Genomic DNA, 18893 nt, shown 5'->3' on the forward strand with positions numbered 1-18893 from the left:
TTTTTCTAGGTACACTTGCACATAGTTTTTGAATTAACTTGGCAGGTTGTTTTTTCCAAACATCTAGAGGGTCTATCCACAGATCTTCTGTAGATGTTGGCTGCTTCAAATCCTTCTGTCTCTTCATGTAATCCCAGACAGACTTGATAATGTTGTGAAACCATCACTTTCAGGACTCCTTGTTCTTCTCTACTCTGAAGATGACATTGGCTGTATGTTTAGGGTTGTTGTCCTGCTGCAGATACACTATACCCACTATACACTACATTGCCAAAAGTATTGGGTCACCTGGTCATAAGTACAGTATGTGATTTTTGAGCATCACATTTCACATTTAGTCCCAGTTTGCTCTTATAATTCCCTCCACTTTTCTGGGAAGATGTTCCACTAGATTTTGGAGTGTGCTTATGGATATTTGTGTTCATCAGCCACAAGAGTATTACAAATTATTACTCATGTGGGTGAGGAGACCTGGGGTGCAGTCAGCATTCAAATTCATCCCAAAGGTGTTCAGTAGGGATAAGAGCAGAGCTCTAGAGCAGGCTACTCAAGATCTTCCTCTCTAAAGCATGTAAAGCAGATTTTCAAGGAGCTCACTGCACAGGGGTATCATCATGCTGGAACAAGTTTTGGGTTTCAAAGTTCAAGTGAATGCAAAATTTTATTAAAGCTTTTTTATAGTTTTTTTTTAAAGCTAAATTTATAGTTTTTTTTTCAACCAAAATGGAGCAATGTTTATTGAAGTCAATGTTTATTGGAGTTTATTGATATTATTCATCAGTTTTGGTGGTATTTAATATTTTATCCAATGATCATGAATATTAAGGCAGTATATACACTACAGTTTGTTCAACTCTGTGATCATCACGATAAAGCATTTTCGACCTCTAATACAAAGATATGCTTTACATGGGTTGGAGTGGAAGATCAGGCCTCAACCCTACTGAACACCTTTGGGATGAATGTGACTGCACCCCAGGTCTCCATATCTCACCTACATCAGTACCTGACTTTAATAACAAGCAAGCTGGGATATGCGAAGAACAAATTTCACTGTGCTGTAATGTATATGTGACAAATAAAGTCTATTCTATTCTATTCTATTCTATTCTATTCTATTCTATTCTATTCTATTCTATTCTATTCTATTCTATTCTATTCTATTCTATTCTCTCTAACACCCTTGTGGCTGAAGGAATCTCACACAAATCTCCACAAATACACTTCAAAATCTATTGGAACATTTTCCAATTGAAGTGGGAGATTCAAAAAGCAAACCTTTGTCCATATAGTTCGAGTTAGTCAGGTTAATCGTGTATTTCGGTTAGATTAGTTTTTGCTGCCACCATGTGGTACACCGACTGTATTTCAGGTAGAAATGAGTGTATTAATGTAAAATTATTTATATTCCTTTCACAAAAATTTGAGATCCTGCTGGGTTTATTGTGCATCAGCTGGAAAGTTAATATTTATTAGGTAAATAGAAAAAGCTGATGGGAACTTTCCTCTTTGCTTTCCTGGTTAGAAAATATATGACTATAAAAATGATGTTGACACCTGAGTTTCATAGTCATGTTCAAGCTTCTCATAGCAGAATTTGAAGAAGACAATTAATTAGAATGTCTATGTTTGATGTGTAAGTAAGATTGTCCTTTACTAAACATCAAAAAGCTTAACTTTAATTCAGAATCAAATTTGCCTTTTACATCATTGGTTACAGAAACGATGCTGCGGTGTTTGTTGGATTCTGCTCTTTTGGATTGTTAATTGCATTCTTTTTTTTTTTTGTCAAAACTAGCTGAAACAGTGAACATATGAACATACTCATTAAAATAAAAAAACACTGCATAGGGAAATAAAGTTATTTGTGTTTATTGTGTACAAAAACAATTAACCGGCTTGAAATCGCCATTACATCCAACAGATGTCACCAGGAAAACTGTTCATCTGCAGCACACAGGAGTTTCTGCACAAAGAGAAAGCGTGTTATTGTCTCTTCTGTGTTTAACGTCATTGTAAAGATAGAAATGGACTTTAAAATATTACTAAATGAAAGAATTTCCTACAATTACTCAGCACTGGTAGAGGAGTTTGAGCCTGGTGATGTCATTTTGGCTCATTTCTGTGGCTTGGCCAAAGGCCACATTGGGGTCAGGGAAGGGGGTCATGGTGGGAAGGCCATTCTTAGAGAAAGCAGTTCTGAAATAACATATAACAAAAAAAAAAACTTCACAAAAAAACCTTCACAAAAAACACAAAACCTTCACAAAAAAGAGATTTTGTTGTAATAAATACCCTAAAAAAATTAATCATAATGATGTTATACAAATATTACATATCGAAAATGATGAGTTTGGGAAATTTATCATGTTGTGACCTTTGGTACTGCATGACAGAGTTGTAATCGTAGGGAGTTCCACGATTTAGAGTTCGCTTTATGTTGAAGTTGCCTTTCAGATCTATAGAAACGAACACAATAAGTAGATACTAAAGTCCCATCAACAATAACCAACCCTAATCTTGGATTAAATGTTGTGCAATTTAATCCCATACCGTCTGAAACATTCTCCCAGGCAACTTGAATATACTTGTCTCGGTCACTGCGGCTTTGCTCATGATGAAACCCCAGAACATGAAGAAGCTCGTGTTGGATGATCTGGTGGTAGATACAACCATATTGAGCCAAAGACACCGTCTGCATACTGCCAGTATGTCCAATAAGAGACCAACATCTGTAATTAAAAAAGTTATTTTCAAAAAAAATTTTTGCAAATGATTCATTTTTTTGCAAATGTCAATAATTTATACTAGTTCACATGTAAGGTTTAGAATTCTGTAGCATGGATGAAATGGACACCATGAAGTAAGGAACCAGAAGACCACCAACAGTGATATCCAGTTTGTTTATTCTGCAACCTTTGAAACATCTTCTTCTCTTCTGGAATACACAGAACACATTTTGGAGGGAGAAGTCGTTCTCATTGATCAGCCTCCCGCGCTCATATATTGAGGCGCATAAATTAACACGAGCACCGCCCAAAATTCCAGAGGAAATCCCCCCCCCCCAAAAAAAATAGGTTCCACTAATTGGACAATACGATAACTTCTCTTATCGGGGGGCAAAAATTTGTTAAGTTCAAAAAAACATTTCTATTAAATCAACTAAATCTAAAAACAATTGCAATCGAAAAAAGTAATAAAAGTAATGAAAAAAAATTCAAAAATCTGAAAAATTAACTAAATCTGGTACTCGATCCTTAGTGAAGGTCATGGATCTAAATCTGTACACAACTTTTGCATTGTAACAACAGCAAGGCTTTATTTTCTTTTACTTTTTAAATAATTTTCTAATCACTATCGAATATGACTAAGTATCAAAAATCTATATAGATTGAGTTGTGTTCGGCTGAAGCAAATAAAAATGAGAAAAAAAAAATATAAGAATAAAGGAGATGAATATAAGGTTAATGCGTACCCATTAAGCGATTTGATGTTAATATAAGCCTTCTGGTTGGTGCGTGGTATGAAGTGGATGCAGGAGACTGTGGAGAAGGAGTCCAGAGCCTTCTGGATAACCTGCATCTGAGTAGCAGCTACGGAAGAGGGCGACGAGGAAATAAATAATTATTATAATAATATAATACGCTGATATTAATATCACAATATTAATCTGTTCGGCAGTGTTAGATTACAAAGTGTATTTTTCAGTAGGTAAATAAATGTATGTATTTAAGTGTTAAGTTTATAATATGTAGAGAATTGAATTATGATATAAAATCTCATTTGAAAGGTGATATAACTGACATACAGTATGGGTAGGAGATCAGGTAGGGGACATAGACATTTCCATCAGGCGACTTTGGCCACTTGCAGCCAGAGGAAGTGCAGGGATCAGCGTTTTTCCAATTGCGAGTCGGAACAATGTCTCCTTCAGTCAGCACAGTTTCACCACTGGCAGGATCTAAACCATGGAAGAGAGAATTCAGTGTAATAACATACATCAATATAATGATGATCACATTGGAAAGAATTCAGTTGTGCTTATGTATAATTTGATAATGATCCGTAGGACCAATGTTCTGAGACGTTATTACTGAAACGTTTAAAAGAATGGTTAGGTTGAAACAAATAGTTCATCTGACAAATAATTCATCTGCCAACACGTGTTTAGAGTCCATGAGCTACGATGAGCTATTGATGTTGCTAGCCAATAATTTAAAGTGATCTCTGCTAATAGTGATTCAGGAAATACAGTATCTGGACCATATCACATATAGTTCAGGAGTCATTACTGAACAACTTCAGACTTTGGCTTATGATGAACATTCTTTAAATAATTAATGAAAAAAAAAAACCCACTTCAAATCTGTAATCTGTACTACGCAGTTGAGTGCAAAGTTTCAGTGCTGTTTTCTCAGTGTCATACCATGCATTTTATACCCAGGGCTTCAGTGGTGTCCTACCTGAACCACTCTACCTCTTAATACCATCATTATGAGCCCCAAGACTCTAGAAACCATTAATATTAAAGAGAAATGCTGCATAGCAGAGCGCTGCATCACAGACAGGTATCTCAGGCAGTAAGAAAGATTGCCGTTACTAAAGCAAGAAACCCAATTAAAAAAATTCAAAAGTCTCCTTTCACTGTAGCCACAGCTGCACCACCCACATACATCAGCTCTAGCAGAAGCATCCATGTTAACCTCATTAAAAACCAAGAACCTGAGTTTTATATGCATTATAGTTACTTGAGGCAAATAATATAGAGGAAATAAAGACATAAAGTATAAATACTTCATGAATCTTTTTTGTTTTGGTCGACCTTTCTTCACAATGTCCGGCTTTTTTTGAAATGTCTGTCTTGTAAATGTCCTTTTAAGTGTAATTGTGACCAAAACATTTTTTTCCACTCTGTCATCATTTGGAATACAAAAATCGATTAAATCCTCATGAATATTTTTGAGCTTGTGCAGTTTTCCACAGATGCAGTTTGCAGTAGTTCCTTCTTTGACCCTCCAATCAAAAGACGTGAAAGTGCTGATGTTTTTCTACACCCTCTAGTGTGCCTCAGAGTGACCAGAATACAGACCGATACATATTCATGGGCAAAATGATATTTAAATGTAAGGCAGTGATTTTGAGTTTAGGATTAGGAGAAAAGGCCTTGCTGGTCCTAGCGGCACACCAATCTGTTTTCTTCTTCAAAAACTAGTGCGCACTTACTGATTTTACTGTTTGCTCTCTCGATCAGTTCTCCAACAGGCAGATGAGAAAGAGGGTCCTCCATATAGTAGCTATGGAAATAAAAATAAGTTAAGTCAGAAACATGTTTACTACCAACATATATTTTCATATACACCTATCAGGCATAACAATATGACTGGTGAAGAGAATAACACTGATTATCTTTTTATCATGGCACCTGTTAGTGGGTGGGATAAATTAGGCAGGATTTTGGCCTTAAAGTTGACGTGTTAAAAGCAGGACAAATGGGCGAGCGTAAGGATTTGAGTGATCTTGACAAGAGTCAAATTGTGACGTCTAGACGTCTGGGTCAGAGCATCTCCAAAACTGCAGCTCTTGTTCCTGGCTGTTCCTGGTTTGCAGTGGTCTTCATCTATCAAAAGTGCTCCAAGGAAGGAACAGTGGTGAACTGATGACCGGGTTGTGGGCTGCCAAGGCACATTGATGTACGTGGGGAGCGAAGGCTGGACCATGTGGCCAACAGATGAGCAACTATAGCTCAAATTGCAAAAGAAGTTTATGTTGTTAATGCTTGAAGGGTCACGACTGTTTTAGCAGCAGAAGGGGGATCGACACAATATTAGGCAGGTTGCCATAATTCTATGCCTGCTCATAATTCTATGCCTGCTATACTTTTATAATAATGGTAAAAGAGCATAAAACTTACCAACATGCACCAAAACACAGCGAGGACACAAAAAACAAGAACAACAACAGCAATCAATAAATGAATAATATTCCAACTTTTCACATGTCTGACTTGTAAATCATTCTGGTTTGTAAAGAGAAAATGAATAGGTACAAGCTGTACATATCATCAGTCTGGTAGAGGAGGTTTAATATTGTGTAAAGAACAATAAGATCTTTAAGTAAACACACATCTGCATGAATGTCTCTTACCTCCTGTGCAGAACAGAACATCAGGACCAACAGAGCCACAGTCACCTTATAGACAAACATGACAGCAAACATCCTGTAGATGTTGGAAACAAACATTAGAATATAGAACAAGACCCCCTGACCTGCTCAACTTGTCTACTCCCAAAACATCTCATCTAACTGAGAAATTCTCCAAACACTTAGTAGCACTTAGCAGTATTGTCTCAGAGATTACAGCACAAATAAGTCAATGATTCATGTAAGTAGAGCGAGTTCTCTTACCTCAGACTTTCGAGAAGAAATTAGATGCTACAGTGACAAACTTAAGGTTTTATACCCTTTTCTTTGGACCCAATGTGATGATGTACATATTGAGCAGCAAATGCTGAATCTGGAAAAGATTATCTTTACACGTGACTGTACATGTAACCATGTTATCAAGGAAGCAGATAGAGTTTTTCTTACGATCAGCACCACAATCACACCTCATGTGCGGTTACTTCACTCTGATAAAGACACTTTTAAGTCGTTTATTGTTGAGACTACTTACATCACTGTAATGTGACTGATGACTTTTCTGTTTCTGATTTTACATTCTTTAATCAATTATTTTCATGTTCTCTTATTATTAATGTTCCGATGATCAAAATGTACTAATATAAATTGAATTAACATCTATGGAAATAAGATGTGGTTGGTCACACTGCAAAATCCAATGTCATAAAACATAGTTAGTTGGGAAGTGGTAGTTCAGTGGTTAAGTGTTCTGGGTTACTAATTGGACGGTCAGGGGTTTAAGCCCCTAATGAATCATCTCAGACCCGTATAAAGAACCTGTGCATTTATTAAACTCTGTAAGATCTGTACATCTTATTACATTTCTGCAGGTGTGTGTGTGTGTACAGACACATGCAATATGCTTTATATGTTCACTGACATTTTTTGACACTGCAGATGAGCCACGTAAAGGAAGACATCTGTTTGCACGTTTGGAATACAGATTTTTTTTTGCTGCCATCATGTGGTGTACACACACTGTGTCAGCATTTTTCACCTCAGTGACCTAAAACCTAAATTCGGTTTCATTTGTTTTCAGTGTAAAACTGTTGAATGCAGTTTTATACTCCTTTGGAGACTTAAAGATTGTGTAAAGCAGAAGTCCCCAATCTTTTTTGCACCACAGACCCGTTTAAATCAAGACAATTTTTCCAGAAACTGCTCACGGACATAACTACCTAGTATAATGGGCGGCATAATATAGTACTTTTATACACAGTGGTGGATGAAATACAAACCATGTACTTGAGAATAAGAGAGATACAGTAGGTAAAGTTTTCACTTGAGTAAAGGTACAAAAAGTATGATGTACTATGATCTATTATGGCTTTTATATATATATATATATATATATATATATATATATATATATATATATATATATATATATATATATATATATATATATATATACAGTGAGGAAAATAAGTATTTGAACACCCTGCTATTTTGCAAGTTCTCCCACTTAGAAATCATGGAGGGGTCTGAAATTGTCATCGTAGGTGCATGTCCACTGTGAGAGACATAATCTAAAAAAAAAAATCCAGAAATCACAATGTATGATTTTTAAACTATTTATTTGTATGATACAGCTGCAAATAAGTATTTGAACACCTGAGAAAGTCAATGTTAATATTTGGTACAGTAGCATTTGTTTGAGGTCAAACGTTTCCTGTAGTTTTTCACCAGGTTTGCACACACTGCAGGAGGGATTTTGGCCCACTCCTCCACACAGATCTTCTCTAGATCAGTCAGGTTTCTGGCCTGTCGCTGAGAAACACGGAGTTTGAGCTCCCCCCAAAGATTCTCTATTGGGTTTAGGTCTGGAGACTGGCTAGGCCACGCCAGAACCTTGATATGCTTCTTACAGAGCCACTCCTTGGTTATCCTGGCTGTGTGCTTCGGGTCATTGTCACGTCGGAAGACCCAGCCTTGACCCATCTTCAATGCTCTAACTGAGGGAAGGAGGTTGTTCCCCAAAATCTCGCAATACATGGCCCCGGTCATCCTCTCCTTAATACAGTGCAGTCGCCCTGTCCCATGTGCAGAAAAACACCCCCAAAGCATGATGCTACCACCCCCATGCTTCACAGTAGGGATGGTGTGCTTTGGATGGTACTCATCATTCTTCTTCCTCCAAACACGTTTAGTGAAATTATGACCCAAAAGTTCTATTTTGGTCGCATCTGACCACATGACTTTCTCCCATGACTCCTCTGGATCATCCAAATGGTCATTGGCAAACTTAAGACGTGCCTGGACATATGCTGGTTTAAGCAGGGGAACCTTCCGTGCCATGCATGATTTCAAACCATGACGTCTTAGTGTATTACCTTGGAAACGGTGGTCTTAGCTCTTTTCAGGTCATTGACCAGCTCCTCCCGTGTAGTTCTGGGTTGATTTCTCACCTTCCTTAGGATCATTGAGACCCCACGAGGTGATATCTTGCATGGAGCCGCAGTCCGAGGGAGATTGACAGTCATGTTTAGCTTCTTCCATTTCCTAATGATTGCTCCAACAGTGGACCTTTTTTCACCGAGCTGCTTGGCAATTTCCCCGTAGCCCTTTCCAGCCTTGTGGAGGTGTACAATTTTGTCTCTAGTGTCTTTGGACAGCTCTTTGGTCTTGGCCATGTTAGTAGCTGGATTCTTACTGATTGTATGGGGTGTACAGGTGTCTTTATGCAGCTAACGACCTCAAACAGGTGCATCTAATTTAGGATAATAAATGTAGTGGAGGTGGACATTTTAAAGGCAGACTAACAGGTCTTTGAGGGTCAGAATTCTAGCTGATAGACAGGTGTTCAAATACTTATTTGCAGCTGTATCATACAAATAAATAGTTTAAAAATCATATATTGTGATTTCTGGATTTTTTTTTTTAGATTATGTCTCTCACAGTGGACATGCACCTACGATGACAATTTCAGACCCCTCCATGATTTCTAAGTGGGAGAACTTGCAAAATAGAAGGGTGTTCAAATACTTATTTTCCACACTGTATATATATAAATAGTGTGCGCTGTTCTTGCAGTAATTCAAGTAAAAAGTAAGATATTTGACTTTGAAATTGTAGAGAAGTTAAAGTAGAAGTCTCCCCAAATGGAAATACTTCAGTGAAGTACATATACACGAAATACCTACTTAAGTACAGTAAGTGTACAGTAAGTACTTAAGTGGACATTTACTTTGTTATTGCCCACCTTTGATTATACATATATGATTTAATTATTCATTTAATTATTACATATGTAATAAAAATGTAACTCAAATCACCATAATGCATTAACTGAATTTTATCAATGCATTAAAAAAAAATAAAAATTCATGACTGAAACCAGTGCGGACAATTGGCATTGGTGGAAATGTTTCAAAATATGTGAGTCAATAAAATGGAAATAATATCACATTTAAAAGTGTTTATTATTTTAGTTTGGCCTGGTACCAAATGATCCAGTGCCTGGTACCGATCCACAACCCAGTAGCTGGGTACCCCTGCTGTAGAGTTTATTCTGACCTTGAAACCAGACCTTCACATTCATATGCCTTTTTTTTTATACCTGTATAACAGTAAGGATTCACAATAATTCATATTTCTCTCTTCCTGTCACCCCTCTCCAGGCCTGGACATGTTTCATCTGTCGGAGTTGGATGTTGGACTGAAAGATCTCGAGTGAATGAATGTTGTTCAGAAAATATTTTCAACCTTTAAGTCCTGGCTTTAGCACACCTCTAGAATCCGTCTGATAATAGGAGTGTTGCTAGGGGCTATGCTGTGGGTGTCTATGATGTCCTGACTCCACTTTAATTCTGTACACTAACTCATCAACTTCCATTATCAGTCCTGTGACTGTCAAGTCATCAGTGAATTTGATGATGTTGTTCTGCAAGTGGGTGAAAAGTATGTAGAGCATGGGGCTCAGCATGAAGACCCTTCAGAGATCCTGTGTTTATGGCTATAGTCCTAGATGTGACAAAAGATAAAAGAGGTATGGTATAACTACAGTTTAGCAAATATTTAGTGGTTTTCTCCACTCGGTGAACTTTTATGTCTAGTGGCCATCAAAAAAATGTAAGTGAGCTGTGCCATTCACATTTTCGACAATGTACACAAATCTGTTATTCAGCAACATACAGCTGTAAGTATGAAATCAGTTTTATTAAACTTTAGTAAGTTTGTTGAGTTTTTATTTGCTTAATACAAACACAAACAGCTTTGGACTGTACATGTGGCCCTGTGTGCACCGGTCCACCACTGGTAAACTGATATAAAAGGAACAGCAGCCAATCCCAACAGAAGAGAGAGATGAAGAGCTGAGTTGGTGGTTCTGACAAAAAAAATAACAACAAAAAATAGCCACACAATATACAAGAATATACAGCAACATATATTAGCTCAATCTTAAAGAGAGAGATATTTTCACCACTTGAATAACTTGTTGCCTCATGTCATTGAACTGGCAACGCAAAAATAAGGCAAAGGGAATCTTTATGTGTACGCCGAAAAAGATTCACATTTGTTTAGCATTGAGAACATTCTATATTGATGTGTGTCTTCAGTGGACATTGGACTTCCATACTTTCGCACATACAGTAACTTAAATACTATACATAATAACAATAATAATGATAATAATAATAATAATAATTATTATTATTATTATTATTATTATTATTATAATTGTATATCCTCACATCACTCAAAAACATATATGTCCAACATATATGCATACAGTTGCATTATACACCCATATGTTATATCTCTATATATTTCACTTGTATGTTTATTTATATATATTTATATATTTATTAAGAGATGAAACACAGTCCATAATTTCTGTATTTATGGATGCTTATAAAGTGTGTACTTTTTAATGTGGACATCAATGATCTAAGTCTTTTTCAACAACAGATACAATCCTAAGTGTGTGTGTGTGTGTGTGTGTGTGTGTGTGTGTGTGTGGGTGTGTGTGTGTGTGGTGTTGTAAAAGCAAGACAAGTAAAAGCATCCAATCAAAGTATCTTTGTAAACTGGTACTCTTCAATAAAGGGCAACAGAGCCAACTTGGCAAAATATGAAGAGATATATATAAATCCTGGGTGTTGTCCTTACTAACAAGGGTAAATTGTATTTGTGTGTGTGTGTTGGCCATCATAGCATATTATCATTTATCAAACAGCCACAAAACATGAAAGAACAATAAAATTATAAAAAAATAGTACATGCACACAAAACATGAAAACTAACATATAGGTTAAGGAGTTAGCGTTAGAGTGGGGTTGGGGTTGGAGGTTGGCATTAGTGTGGGGTTAGGGTTAGAGTGGGGTTATTGTTAGTGGCTTAGGGTTAGAGTGAGGTTTAGTGTTGGCATTAGAGTGGGGTTCTGTTGGGGTTGAGGTAGAATGTGGGGTTTAGTTGAGAGCGAGGTTAGTGTTAGCGGGTTAGGGTTAGAGTGGGGTTTGTGTTTAGGTTGGGACTGGATTGAGATTAGTGTTGGTGTTAAGGTTAGATTGGGGTTAGAGTTAGAGTAGGGTTAGGGTTAGGGCATTAGGGTTAGAGTGGGGTTAGCATTAGGGGGTTAGGGTTAGAGTGGGATAGAGTGCGGTTTGTGTTAGGGGTTAGGGTTAGACTGGGGGTATGGTTAGATTGGGGTTAGGGTTAGGGAGGGAGGGTAAGAGTGGGGTTAGTGTTAGAGTGGGGGTAGGGTAACGTTGGGGTTTGGGTTAGAGTGGGGTTAGTGTTAGAGTTGAGTTAGGGTTAGGGGTTTAGTCTTAGAGTGGGGTTGGAGTTAGGGAGTTAGGGTTAAAGTGGGGTTAGAGGTTTAGGGTTAGAGTGGGGTTAGGGTTAGGGGGTTAGGGTTAAAATGAGGTTAGAGTGGGGTTAGGGTTAGGGGGTTAGGGTAAGAGTGGGGTTAGAGTTAGGGGGTTAGGGTTAAAGTGGGTTTAGAGGTTTAGGGTTAGAGTGGGGTTAGGGTTAGGGGGTTAGGGTTAAAATGAGGTTAGAGTGGGGTTAGGGTTAGGGGGTTAGGGGGTTAGGGTTAGGGGGTTAGGGTTAGAGTGGGGTTAGAGTTGGGTTAGTGTTAGGAGGTTAGGGCTAGAGTGGGGTTAGAGTTGAGTTAGGGTTACAGTGGGGTAAGGGTTAGACTGGGGTTAGTGTAAAGAGGTTATGGTAAGACTGGGGTTAGTGTAAAGGGGTTAGAGTTAGAGTGGGGTTGGGTTAGTGTAAAGGGGTATGGGTTAGAGTGGGGTTAGTGTTAAGGTTATGGTTGGAGTGGGTTTACTGTAAGAGTGGGGTAAAAATTTGAGTGGGGTTAGACTGGGGTTTGGGTTAGAGGGTTAGAGTTAGAGTGTGGTTAGTGTTGGGGTTATGGTTGGAGTGTGGTTAGTGTTAAGGGGTTAGAGCTAGTCTAGGTAAGTGTAAAGGAGTTAGGGTTGGAGTGGGGTTAGTGTTAGAGTGGGTTAGGGTTAGAGTTGGGTTGGGGGGTAGGGTAAGAGTGGGGCTAGTGTTAGAGTGGGGTTAGGATTAGGGGATTAGTGTTAGAGTGGGGTTAGAGTTAGCGGGTTAGGGTTAGAGTGGGGTTAGAGGGGGTATGGTTAGAGTGGGGTTAGGGGGTTAGGGTTAAAATGAGGTTAGAGTGGGGTTAGGGGGTTGGGGTAAGAGTGGGGTTAGGGTTAGGTGGTTAGGGTTAGAGTGGGGTTAGAGTTGGGTTAGTGTTAGGGGGTTAGGGCTAGAGTGGGGTTAGAGTGGAGTTAGGGTTAGAGTGGGGTTAGGGTTAGAGTGGGGTTAGTGTCGGGGTTATGGTTGGAGTGTGGTTAGTGTTAAGGGGTTAGAGCTAGTCTAGGTTGGTGTAAAGGAGTTAGGGTTAGAGTGGGGTTTGTGTTGGGATTACGGTTAGATTTGGGTTAGTGTTAGAGTGGGGTTAGGGTCAGAGTGGGGTTAGTGTAAAGGGGTTAGGGTTATAGTTGGGTTAGGTGTTAGGGTTGAGTTAGATGTTATGGTTAGCGGTTGGGTTTGGAGAGAGGTTTGAGTAGGGTTAGGGTTAGAATGGGGTAAGTGGTTAAATGTTAGGGAGTGGGGTTGTGATTAGGGGCTAAGCGTTAGGGTGGGGGTAGTGTTAGGTGATTATGTGTTCATGTAGAGTTAGGTGTTAAGGTTAGGAGGTCTGGGTTACGGCGGGGTTAGGAGTTAGGGGTTAGTGTTGGGTCAAATGTTAGAAGTTAGATTTATGAGGATTAGGGTTTGAGATTTTCCATTTAAAGATCAGATTTTTTCTTGTTTTCATTTGAAATCAGATTTTATTTAAAAATATTTTTCTTTGTAAGGAAAGAAATAATGAATAAAAGTAAATAACGCTGTTAGTATGTAAGTCCTGGACTCCAAGTATCCTGTGGCAAGTTAAAAATGGGAGAAAACAATTTTCTCAACCATATTCAGATTACACCAATTTAATATGTTGACATTTAGGAGCACTGTCTACATTTTAACTGCCAATAAAGCAAAAATAATAGCTGTTTGGATGCCTCCTTGCAGTAATGTCATCAGTGTGTAGTTTAGTGTGGGTCTGCATTGGGATGGAGGGGTAGTTAAGAGTAATATCCAAACCCAAGCTCTTTCCCACCTATATTCATATCACCTGTTTTCAATCTCCCTGAGCAGTGTGTGGATTTGTGTCAGGACTACTGTCTCCTGTTGGGTTGGAAGGTAGGTCTGTCTTCTAAACCACCTTATTTAAGACAAAATTTGCATGTGACACAGCTCTGTATGTGCATCCCTTGAAAAAGTTTGCTTAATAATTATGATGACATTCACACCTACAACTACACATAAAGCCATTATACAAATACATAGAAAAATATATAGTCATCTGAATGACACTTTTTACAATGATACAATATTATAGTTACATCTTAACATCATGAAAGTGAGTCGTGAATTTTGTATCATTTTTAGTGCTCTGTTTTAATTTAGCGTGCAGCAATCACACGTTTTATTGACAGCAGCTGGAATGAAATACGTAAATACTACGTAAATGTCACAATGTAATAATCTAGTCGTTTTCGAAATCCTATACACTAACAACTATGACAATGCCAAGGGTTCAATCAGTTATTTAATACACATCATGAAAAGGTTTGGAATAGTTGAACATTAGATAGTCCATATAGTAGAAGTCATAAACCCTCTGCCTGTCGGAGGCACTGAGCTGTGTGAAGTAATGCTGCGTGATACGTGTGGAAGTCCTCGCCGCTTCAGGGTTTCTGTCCTTGAAAGTGGGGAACGTGAGGTTTTTTGGAGCGCCCACCCTATGCAAAAGAAAGTTTGCTTCCTCCTCAATGGTCTCGAATTTCCCAATGAAATCATAGTCAAGCAGGCATGGACTGCACAGCTGACTCACTGGCTCCCAGTGGATGTCCATACCTATGGGACGGTGTACATCCAGCAGGTAACGGATAAATTCCTGAAAAGTGACCCCACTTCCTGTCCTGAGTGCTGATTTTGATGCATTCACCCTGTACTTGGAGATTATGGGCTTGCCAAACACTGGATGGTAGTAGGAGTTTGGGCTCTCAAATTTGTCTCTGTATGCTGAGACCAGACGCTCCATCGGCTCCCGGATGAACAGCACCTTGGTGTAGGAACGGAGACGCTCAGAGACTGCATGCTGGTCCAAGCTGTCTAGTCGTGTTAAGTGGTTGCTGTAGTGAACAGTCTCATGGTTTATCTTTTGAGTGGAGGACGCAACACCAGCAAGCACCATCAGAACTCGCTTCCAATTGGAGCAGCCTGCTTTGGGGACTTCACAGTAAAGCAGCTTGTGCCTGTCCTCTACATAAATTCGAGACACATGGTGCGATGTTACTGTTTGCGAGATGTTGCTCCGATATTTGGCACAGACTTCCTCGATCAGCTTGTGACGAGTCTTCTGCATATGATAAAAGTGCTGCCAGCTTTTGGGTGTAGGCGAAGATAATGACGAGGAGTTGGAGAGTGACCGAATTGCTGAGCTTGTCTTGAGAAGTTTCCGATGGCGTTTGGTAACACGATGAGAGGCTTGATCAAGTTTGCTCCAGTTGAATGCCGGAAAATGGACTGGCGAGATATAGTTATCAACACTTGGTCCATTGGGTCTGTGTTGTTTTTTAAAAGAAACTGCAGAAATTCTGCCTGTAATGTTGCTATCCTGCTGGCCACAAAGTTCCTACATAGATAAACATATGATAGTAGAAGAGTATGGGTTATAAAGTGTCAAATTATAGATAGGAATTAATGTCAGTGTTTCAATATTGATTCAATCTTACTATTCAATTTACGAAGTCCAAACAGGTCATGAATTATAATGTTTTTTCCTTTCTTGTTTTCTCATGGTTATAGTTATTATCCATGATCCTGCTTCTAGAACATGCTCTTATGCCAAATACACAGAAAAATTAAGCGCTGATCACGAAGAAACAACTTTTGTTATGTTGAAATCACAAGAAAATTAAGTTGTGATCATCAGAAAACAAGAAAGGAAAAAATATGATGCATGGCCTCTTAGGACTTCCATATCAACTACATGAATGATAAAAACAAAATGATTATGGATAACATGGATCATAAAACTAATCTGCTGTTCTTCAATCAACCACATGATGGTGTACTCTCCGTACTTATTAAGCTAAACATTTCTACCTTCTCTCTTCTGAGACATCTTGGTTATTAATTACACTTACAATCCAGCAGTGTGATACACAATTTTAATGGCAATGTTAATACTCATTTGCCTTACTTGAGTATTGAGATTTACTCATCCTTTGGGATTTGTAATTTGGACTCCCTTTACCTTGAGGTTTTCAAACAAATTTCACTGCCCATACCAGACTTAAATGTGGAAGTCTGAAAGAGATTTCCAGGAGAGAAATAAAACAGCAACAATGGAACTGGTAAAGGAGTTGGAGGTATTGGACACATATATAAACATCCATCATATGGAGTTCTATATTGCTAAGGCACGTGTGAATAAGAAGCCCCTACTTCAAGACCAATGTAACAAGAGCCATCATGTGATGAGCAGGTCAAAGCTCCAGTTTTCTGGAGAACTGTTCTCTGTTCAGATACCATATTTTAACTGTGTAGCCATCATCATGGTCAGAACAAGTATAGACGAAAACAGATGAGTCTTTTGAAGTGAACAACGCCCCAACTCTAAAGCATCGGCGTGGCAGCATCATTTAGTGGGGTGGTTTTTTTTATTTTTTAGAAAAGATACTAGTGCAAATAGATTATGCAGAATATTATCTAGAAATACTGAGGGAACTCATAAAGACATAAACCAGAGAATTAAATTTAGTTCACAACTGACAACTGGATCCAGCAGGACAGTGGTTCTATGTATATGTCTAAATTTCGGTCAAAGCGTCCATCACAAAGCCCTGATCCTTGATTTGTTGGTGAAACTGAATAAACTTGTCCAATCATGAAGTCCAACACATCTGGCAGATTTAAGCAATTAAAAGGTGATCAACCGTGTAATAAAAACTTACAACCTGAATCCAAAATTCTGACCCATTTAAAAGTTAACATAGGTAAAGTCTAAAACAAGACTGACTCTTATCTAATATTGTAAAAAAAAAAAAAAAAAAAACAGATCTGATTGATTTAACAAAGGAAATACATGATAAAGAAGAACAAGGACAGTTGGAAGCGATGGTCTGGCCCCCACGGAGCCTTGATCTTAACATCATGAAGTCTGTCTGGGATTGCATGAAGAGACAAAAGGATTGGAGGCAGCCTACACCTACAGAAGATCTGTGGTTATTTCTCCAAGATGTTTGGAAAAACCTATATTAAGAGTTTCCTCAAAAACCTGAATGTATCTAGAAGAATTGATGCTGTTTTTTAGGCAAAGGATAGTCACACCAAAAATATTGATTTGAATCAATAGTTTTTTTGATTTGGATTTCTATTCTGTTTATTTACTTTCCATGTTTTAATTATAAAAATGTACAATTAAAACACTTCTATGTCTAAAACCTAAACTTCTGCAATTTATTGTATAAATAATATATATAATTATATTGCATGATTGTCGTGAGCTAACTCGTGATTAATTACAACTTAATCGCACATTAGTTTCTGTTCTAAATGTACCTGAAAGTAATACTTTTCAAGTTTTTAATACTCTAACCAACATGGACATGAACAAATATGGATGTTTTATGCAAATGTATGTTTACTATTAGTGAAACCAAACTCAACATAGAGCATGAAGACAAAATATTCTTGCAAATGTTTTCAAGTAATTATGCTGTTTTAAATTGTGTGTGTGTGTGCGTGTGTGTGTGTGTGTGTGTGTGTGTGTGTGTGTGTGTGTGTGTATTAAACGTATTCTCTTACCTCTCTTATCTGCCATGTCAAGCCATTGAAATTGACCCCTGGAAAACAGAGAGCAGGAAAGTGAGTTATTATCCAATCTGTACCTGCATTATGACATGATCTGGATTTTGTAATGACTCAAAGCCTTTAATCATATTAATGTCAGAAACAGAACTTAACTTAAAATAGAAGCATATCATTGTACCTATAGAGAAAACACAAGAAAGAAAACACAAAAGTGTGCCCTATACCCCCTGCCAACAGTAACAGTGTCTGTAACCAGGTCTGTCTTTTGTCTGTGACTGAGACCAATGCTATCTAAGATTGTATTGGAGGAAACCATGGCCATTCATCATTTCCCATCTCTTCTGTATGGAAAAAATATTTGTTCATGCTATAGAGTTCTGTACCTAAACCGTGATGCAACCTGCTACAGCATGATAGTTTGATGATACCAAGAATGAATACCGGAATTTTTATCAACATTGATTTGGTAAGTAATGGTCCAAAAAATAATCATGACCCAAATATGTCATTGTGTAGTATTTCAATATGTCATCAAGCCAGATATGTTTAATGTGTATAGCAAATAAATAAATATTTAGCCATGTCAGTGCCCCCTATGAAATTCTGTCTAAAGAATTTCAAATATTAAGAGATTTCCTTTTTTCAATCATGGACACATACACGTCACAATGGAACATTCCAATTTCTTGAAAAAAAAAAAAAAAAGCCATTATGTTGTGAATTAAATCAATTTACAGTCAGCAGGTTACAAGAATCCATGTCCATTTCCAGCTTGCATTCAAATGAAATCTAATAAGGAATTCACATTTTTAATTATCCCATGGCATATGGTCTGCTTGGACACCAGAAACATCTTTCTACAGTTTAAATATGGAATCTGAAAAATCTAAGAAATATCCATATTTACTCCCAGCTGCTCTTCTTGTGCTTCTAATTAACCCTGAAATTGGTTCTCCAACTTCACCTTCTGACTACTCTACTGGTTGTAGGTCCTTTAAAGCTGAGTTGTTGGTATTGCAGGACTGGTTATCTTCAGAAACATGTTTACTGTAAGAGCTCTCAGAGAACCCAGCAACTAAGAGTAAACTATCATGTCATTGTCCATAATTCAGCGCATTTTCGGCTTGCATTAGAGAAACAGAAACAGAAAGTTGTATAACAAGGTTCCTGCATGCCTTTTCTCTCTAGATCTATTGAAAAGCCCTACAAAACATGATCCAACCTGCTATAGCAGGATAGTTTGAAGATTTCTAACTCCATACATGGCTATACAAATGTATAAATTACAACTTCATGTACATTTTTTATATATATTTTACGTCTTAGAACAA

At 37.9% G+C, this 18893-nt stretch overlaps 2 protein-coding genes across 6 annotated transcripts in view; both read right to left on the bottom strand.

Annotated features, from left to right (window-relative positions):
- Nucleotides 1-1858: 1858 nt before the first annotated feature.
- LOC310732161 (low choriolytic enzyme-like) lies at nt 1859-6219 on the bottom strand. 3 transcript variants are annotated; one of them, XM_083552502.1, is made up of 9 exons: nt 6145-6219; nt 5423-5906; nt 5224-5294; nt 3809-3961; nt 3476-3593; nt 2554-2732; nt 2378-2459; nt 2067-2199; nt 1859-1966 (listed from the first exon to the last, which is right to left on the bottom strand). In XM_083552502.1, the coding sequence occupies exons 3-8, from the start codon at nt 5285-5287 to the stop codon at nt 2073-2075; spliced, it is 723 nt and encodes a 240-aa protein (XP_083408628.1). In that variant the 5' UTR covers nt 5288-5294; nt 5423-5906; nt 6145-6219; the 3' UTR covers nt 1859-1966; nt 2067-2072. The 3 variants fall into 3 exon arrangements, with proteins under 3 accessions (XP_083408628.1, XP_083408626.1, XP_083408627.1); XM_083552500.1 differs by lacking the exon at nt 5423-5906 and having other exon boundaries at nt 5224-5281; nt 6145-6213; XM_083552501.1 differs by lacking the exons at nt 5423-5906; nt 6145-6219 and adding an exon at nt 5912-6134.
- Nucleotides 6220-12626: 6407 nt separating this feature from the next.
- The window catches only part of LOC310732128 (carbohydrate sulfotransferase 8-like), a 104567-nt gene continuing 98300 nt past the window's right edge, over nt 12627-18893 (bottom strand). For all 3 annotated transcript variants that reach the window (XM_083552456.1, XM_083552455.1, XM_083552457.1), the window contains 2 exons: nt 17557-17594; nt 12627-15379 (listed from right to left, as the gene is read on the bottom strand). In XM_083552456.1, the coding sequence (XP_083408582.1) occupies nt 14291-15379; nt 17557-17594 (1127 nt within the window). In that variant the 3' untranslated portion in view covers nt 12627-14290. The remainder of the gene's footprint in view (nt 15380-17556; nt 17595-18893) is intronic.

This window comes from Silurus aristotelis (genome assembly GCF_946808225.1).
Source record: "Silurus aristotelis genome assembly, chromosome: 10".
Lineage (NCBI taxonomy): Eukaryota > Metazoa > Chordata > Actinopteri > Siluriformes > Siluridae > Silurus > Silurus aristotelis.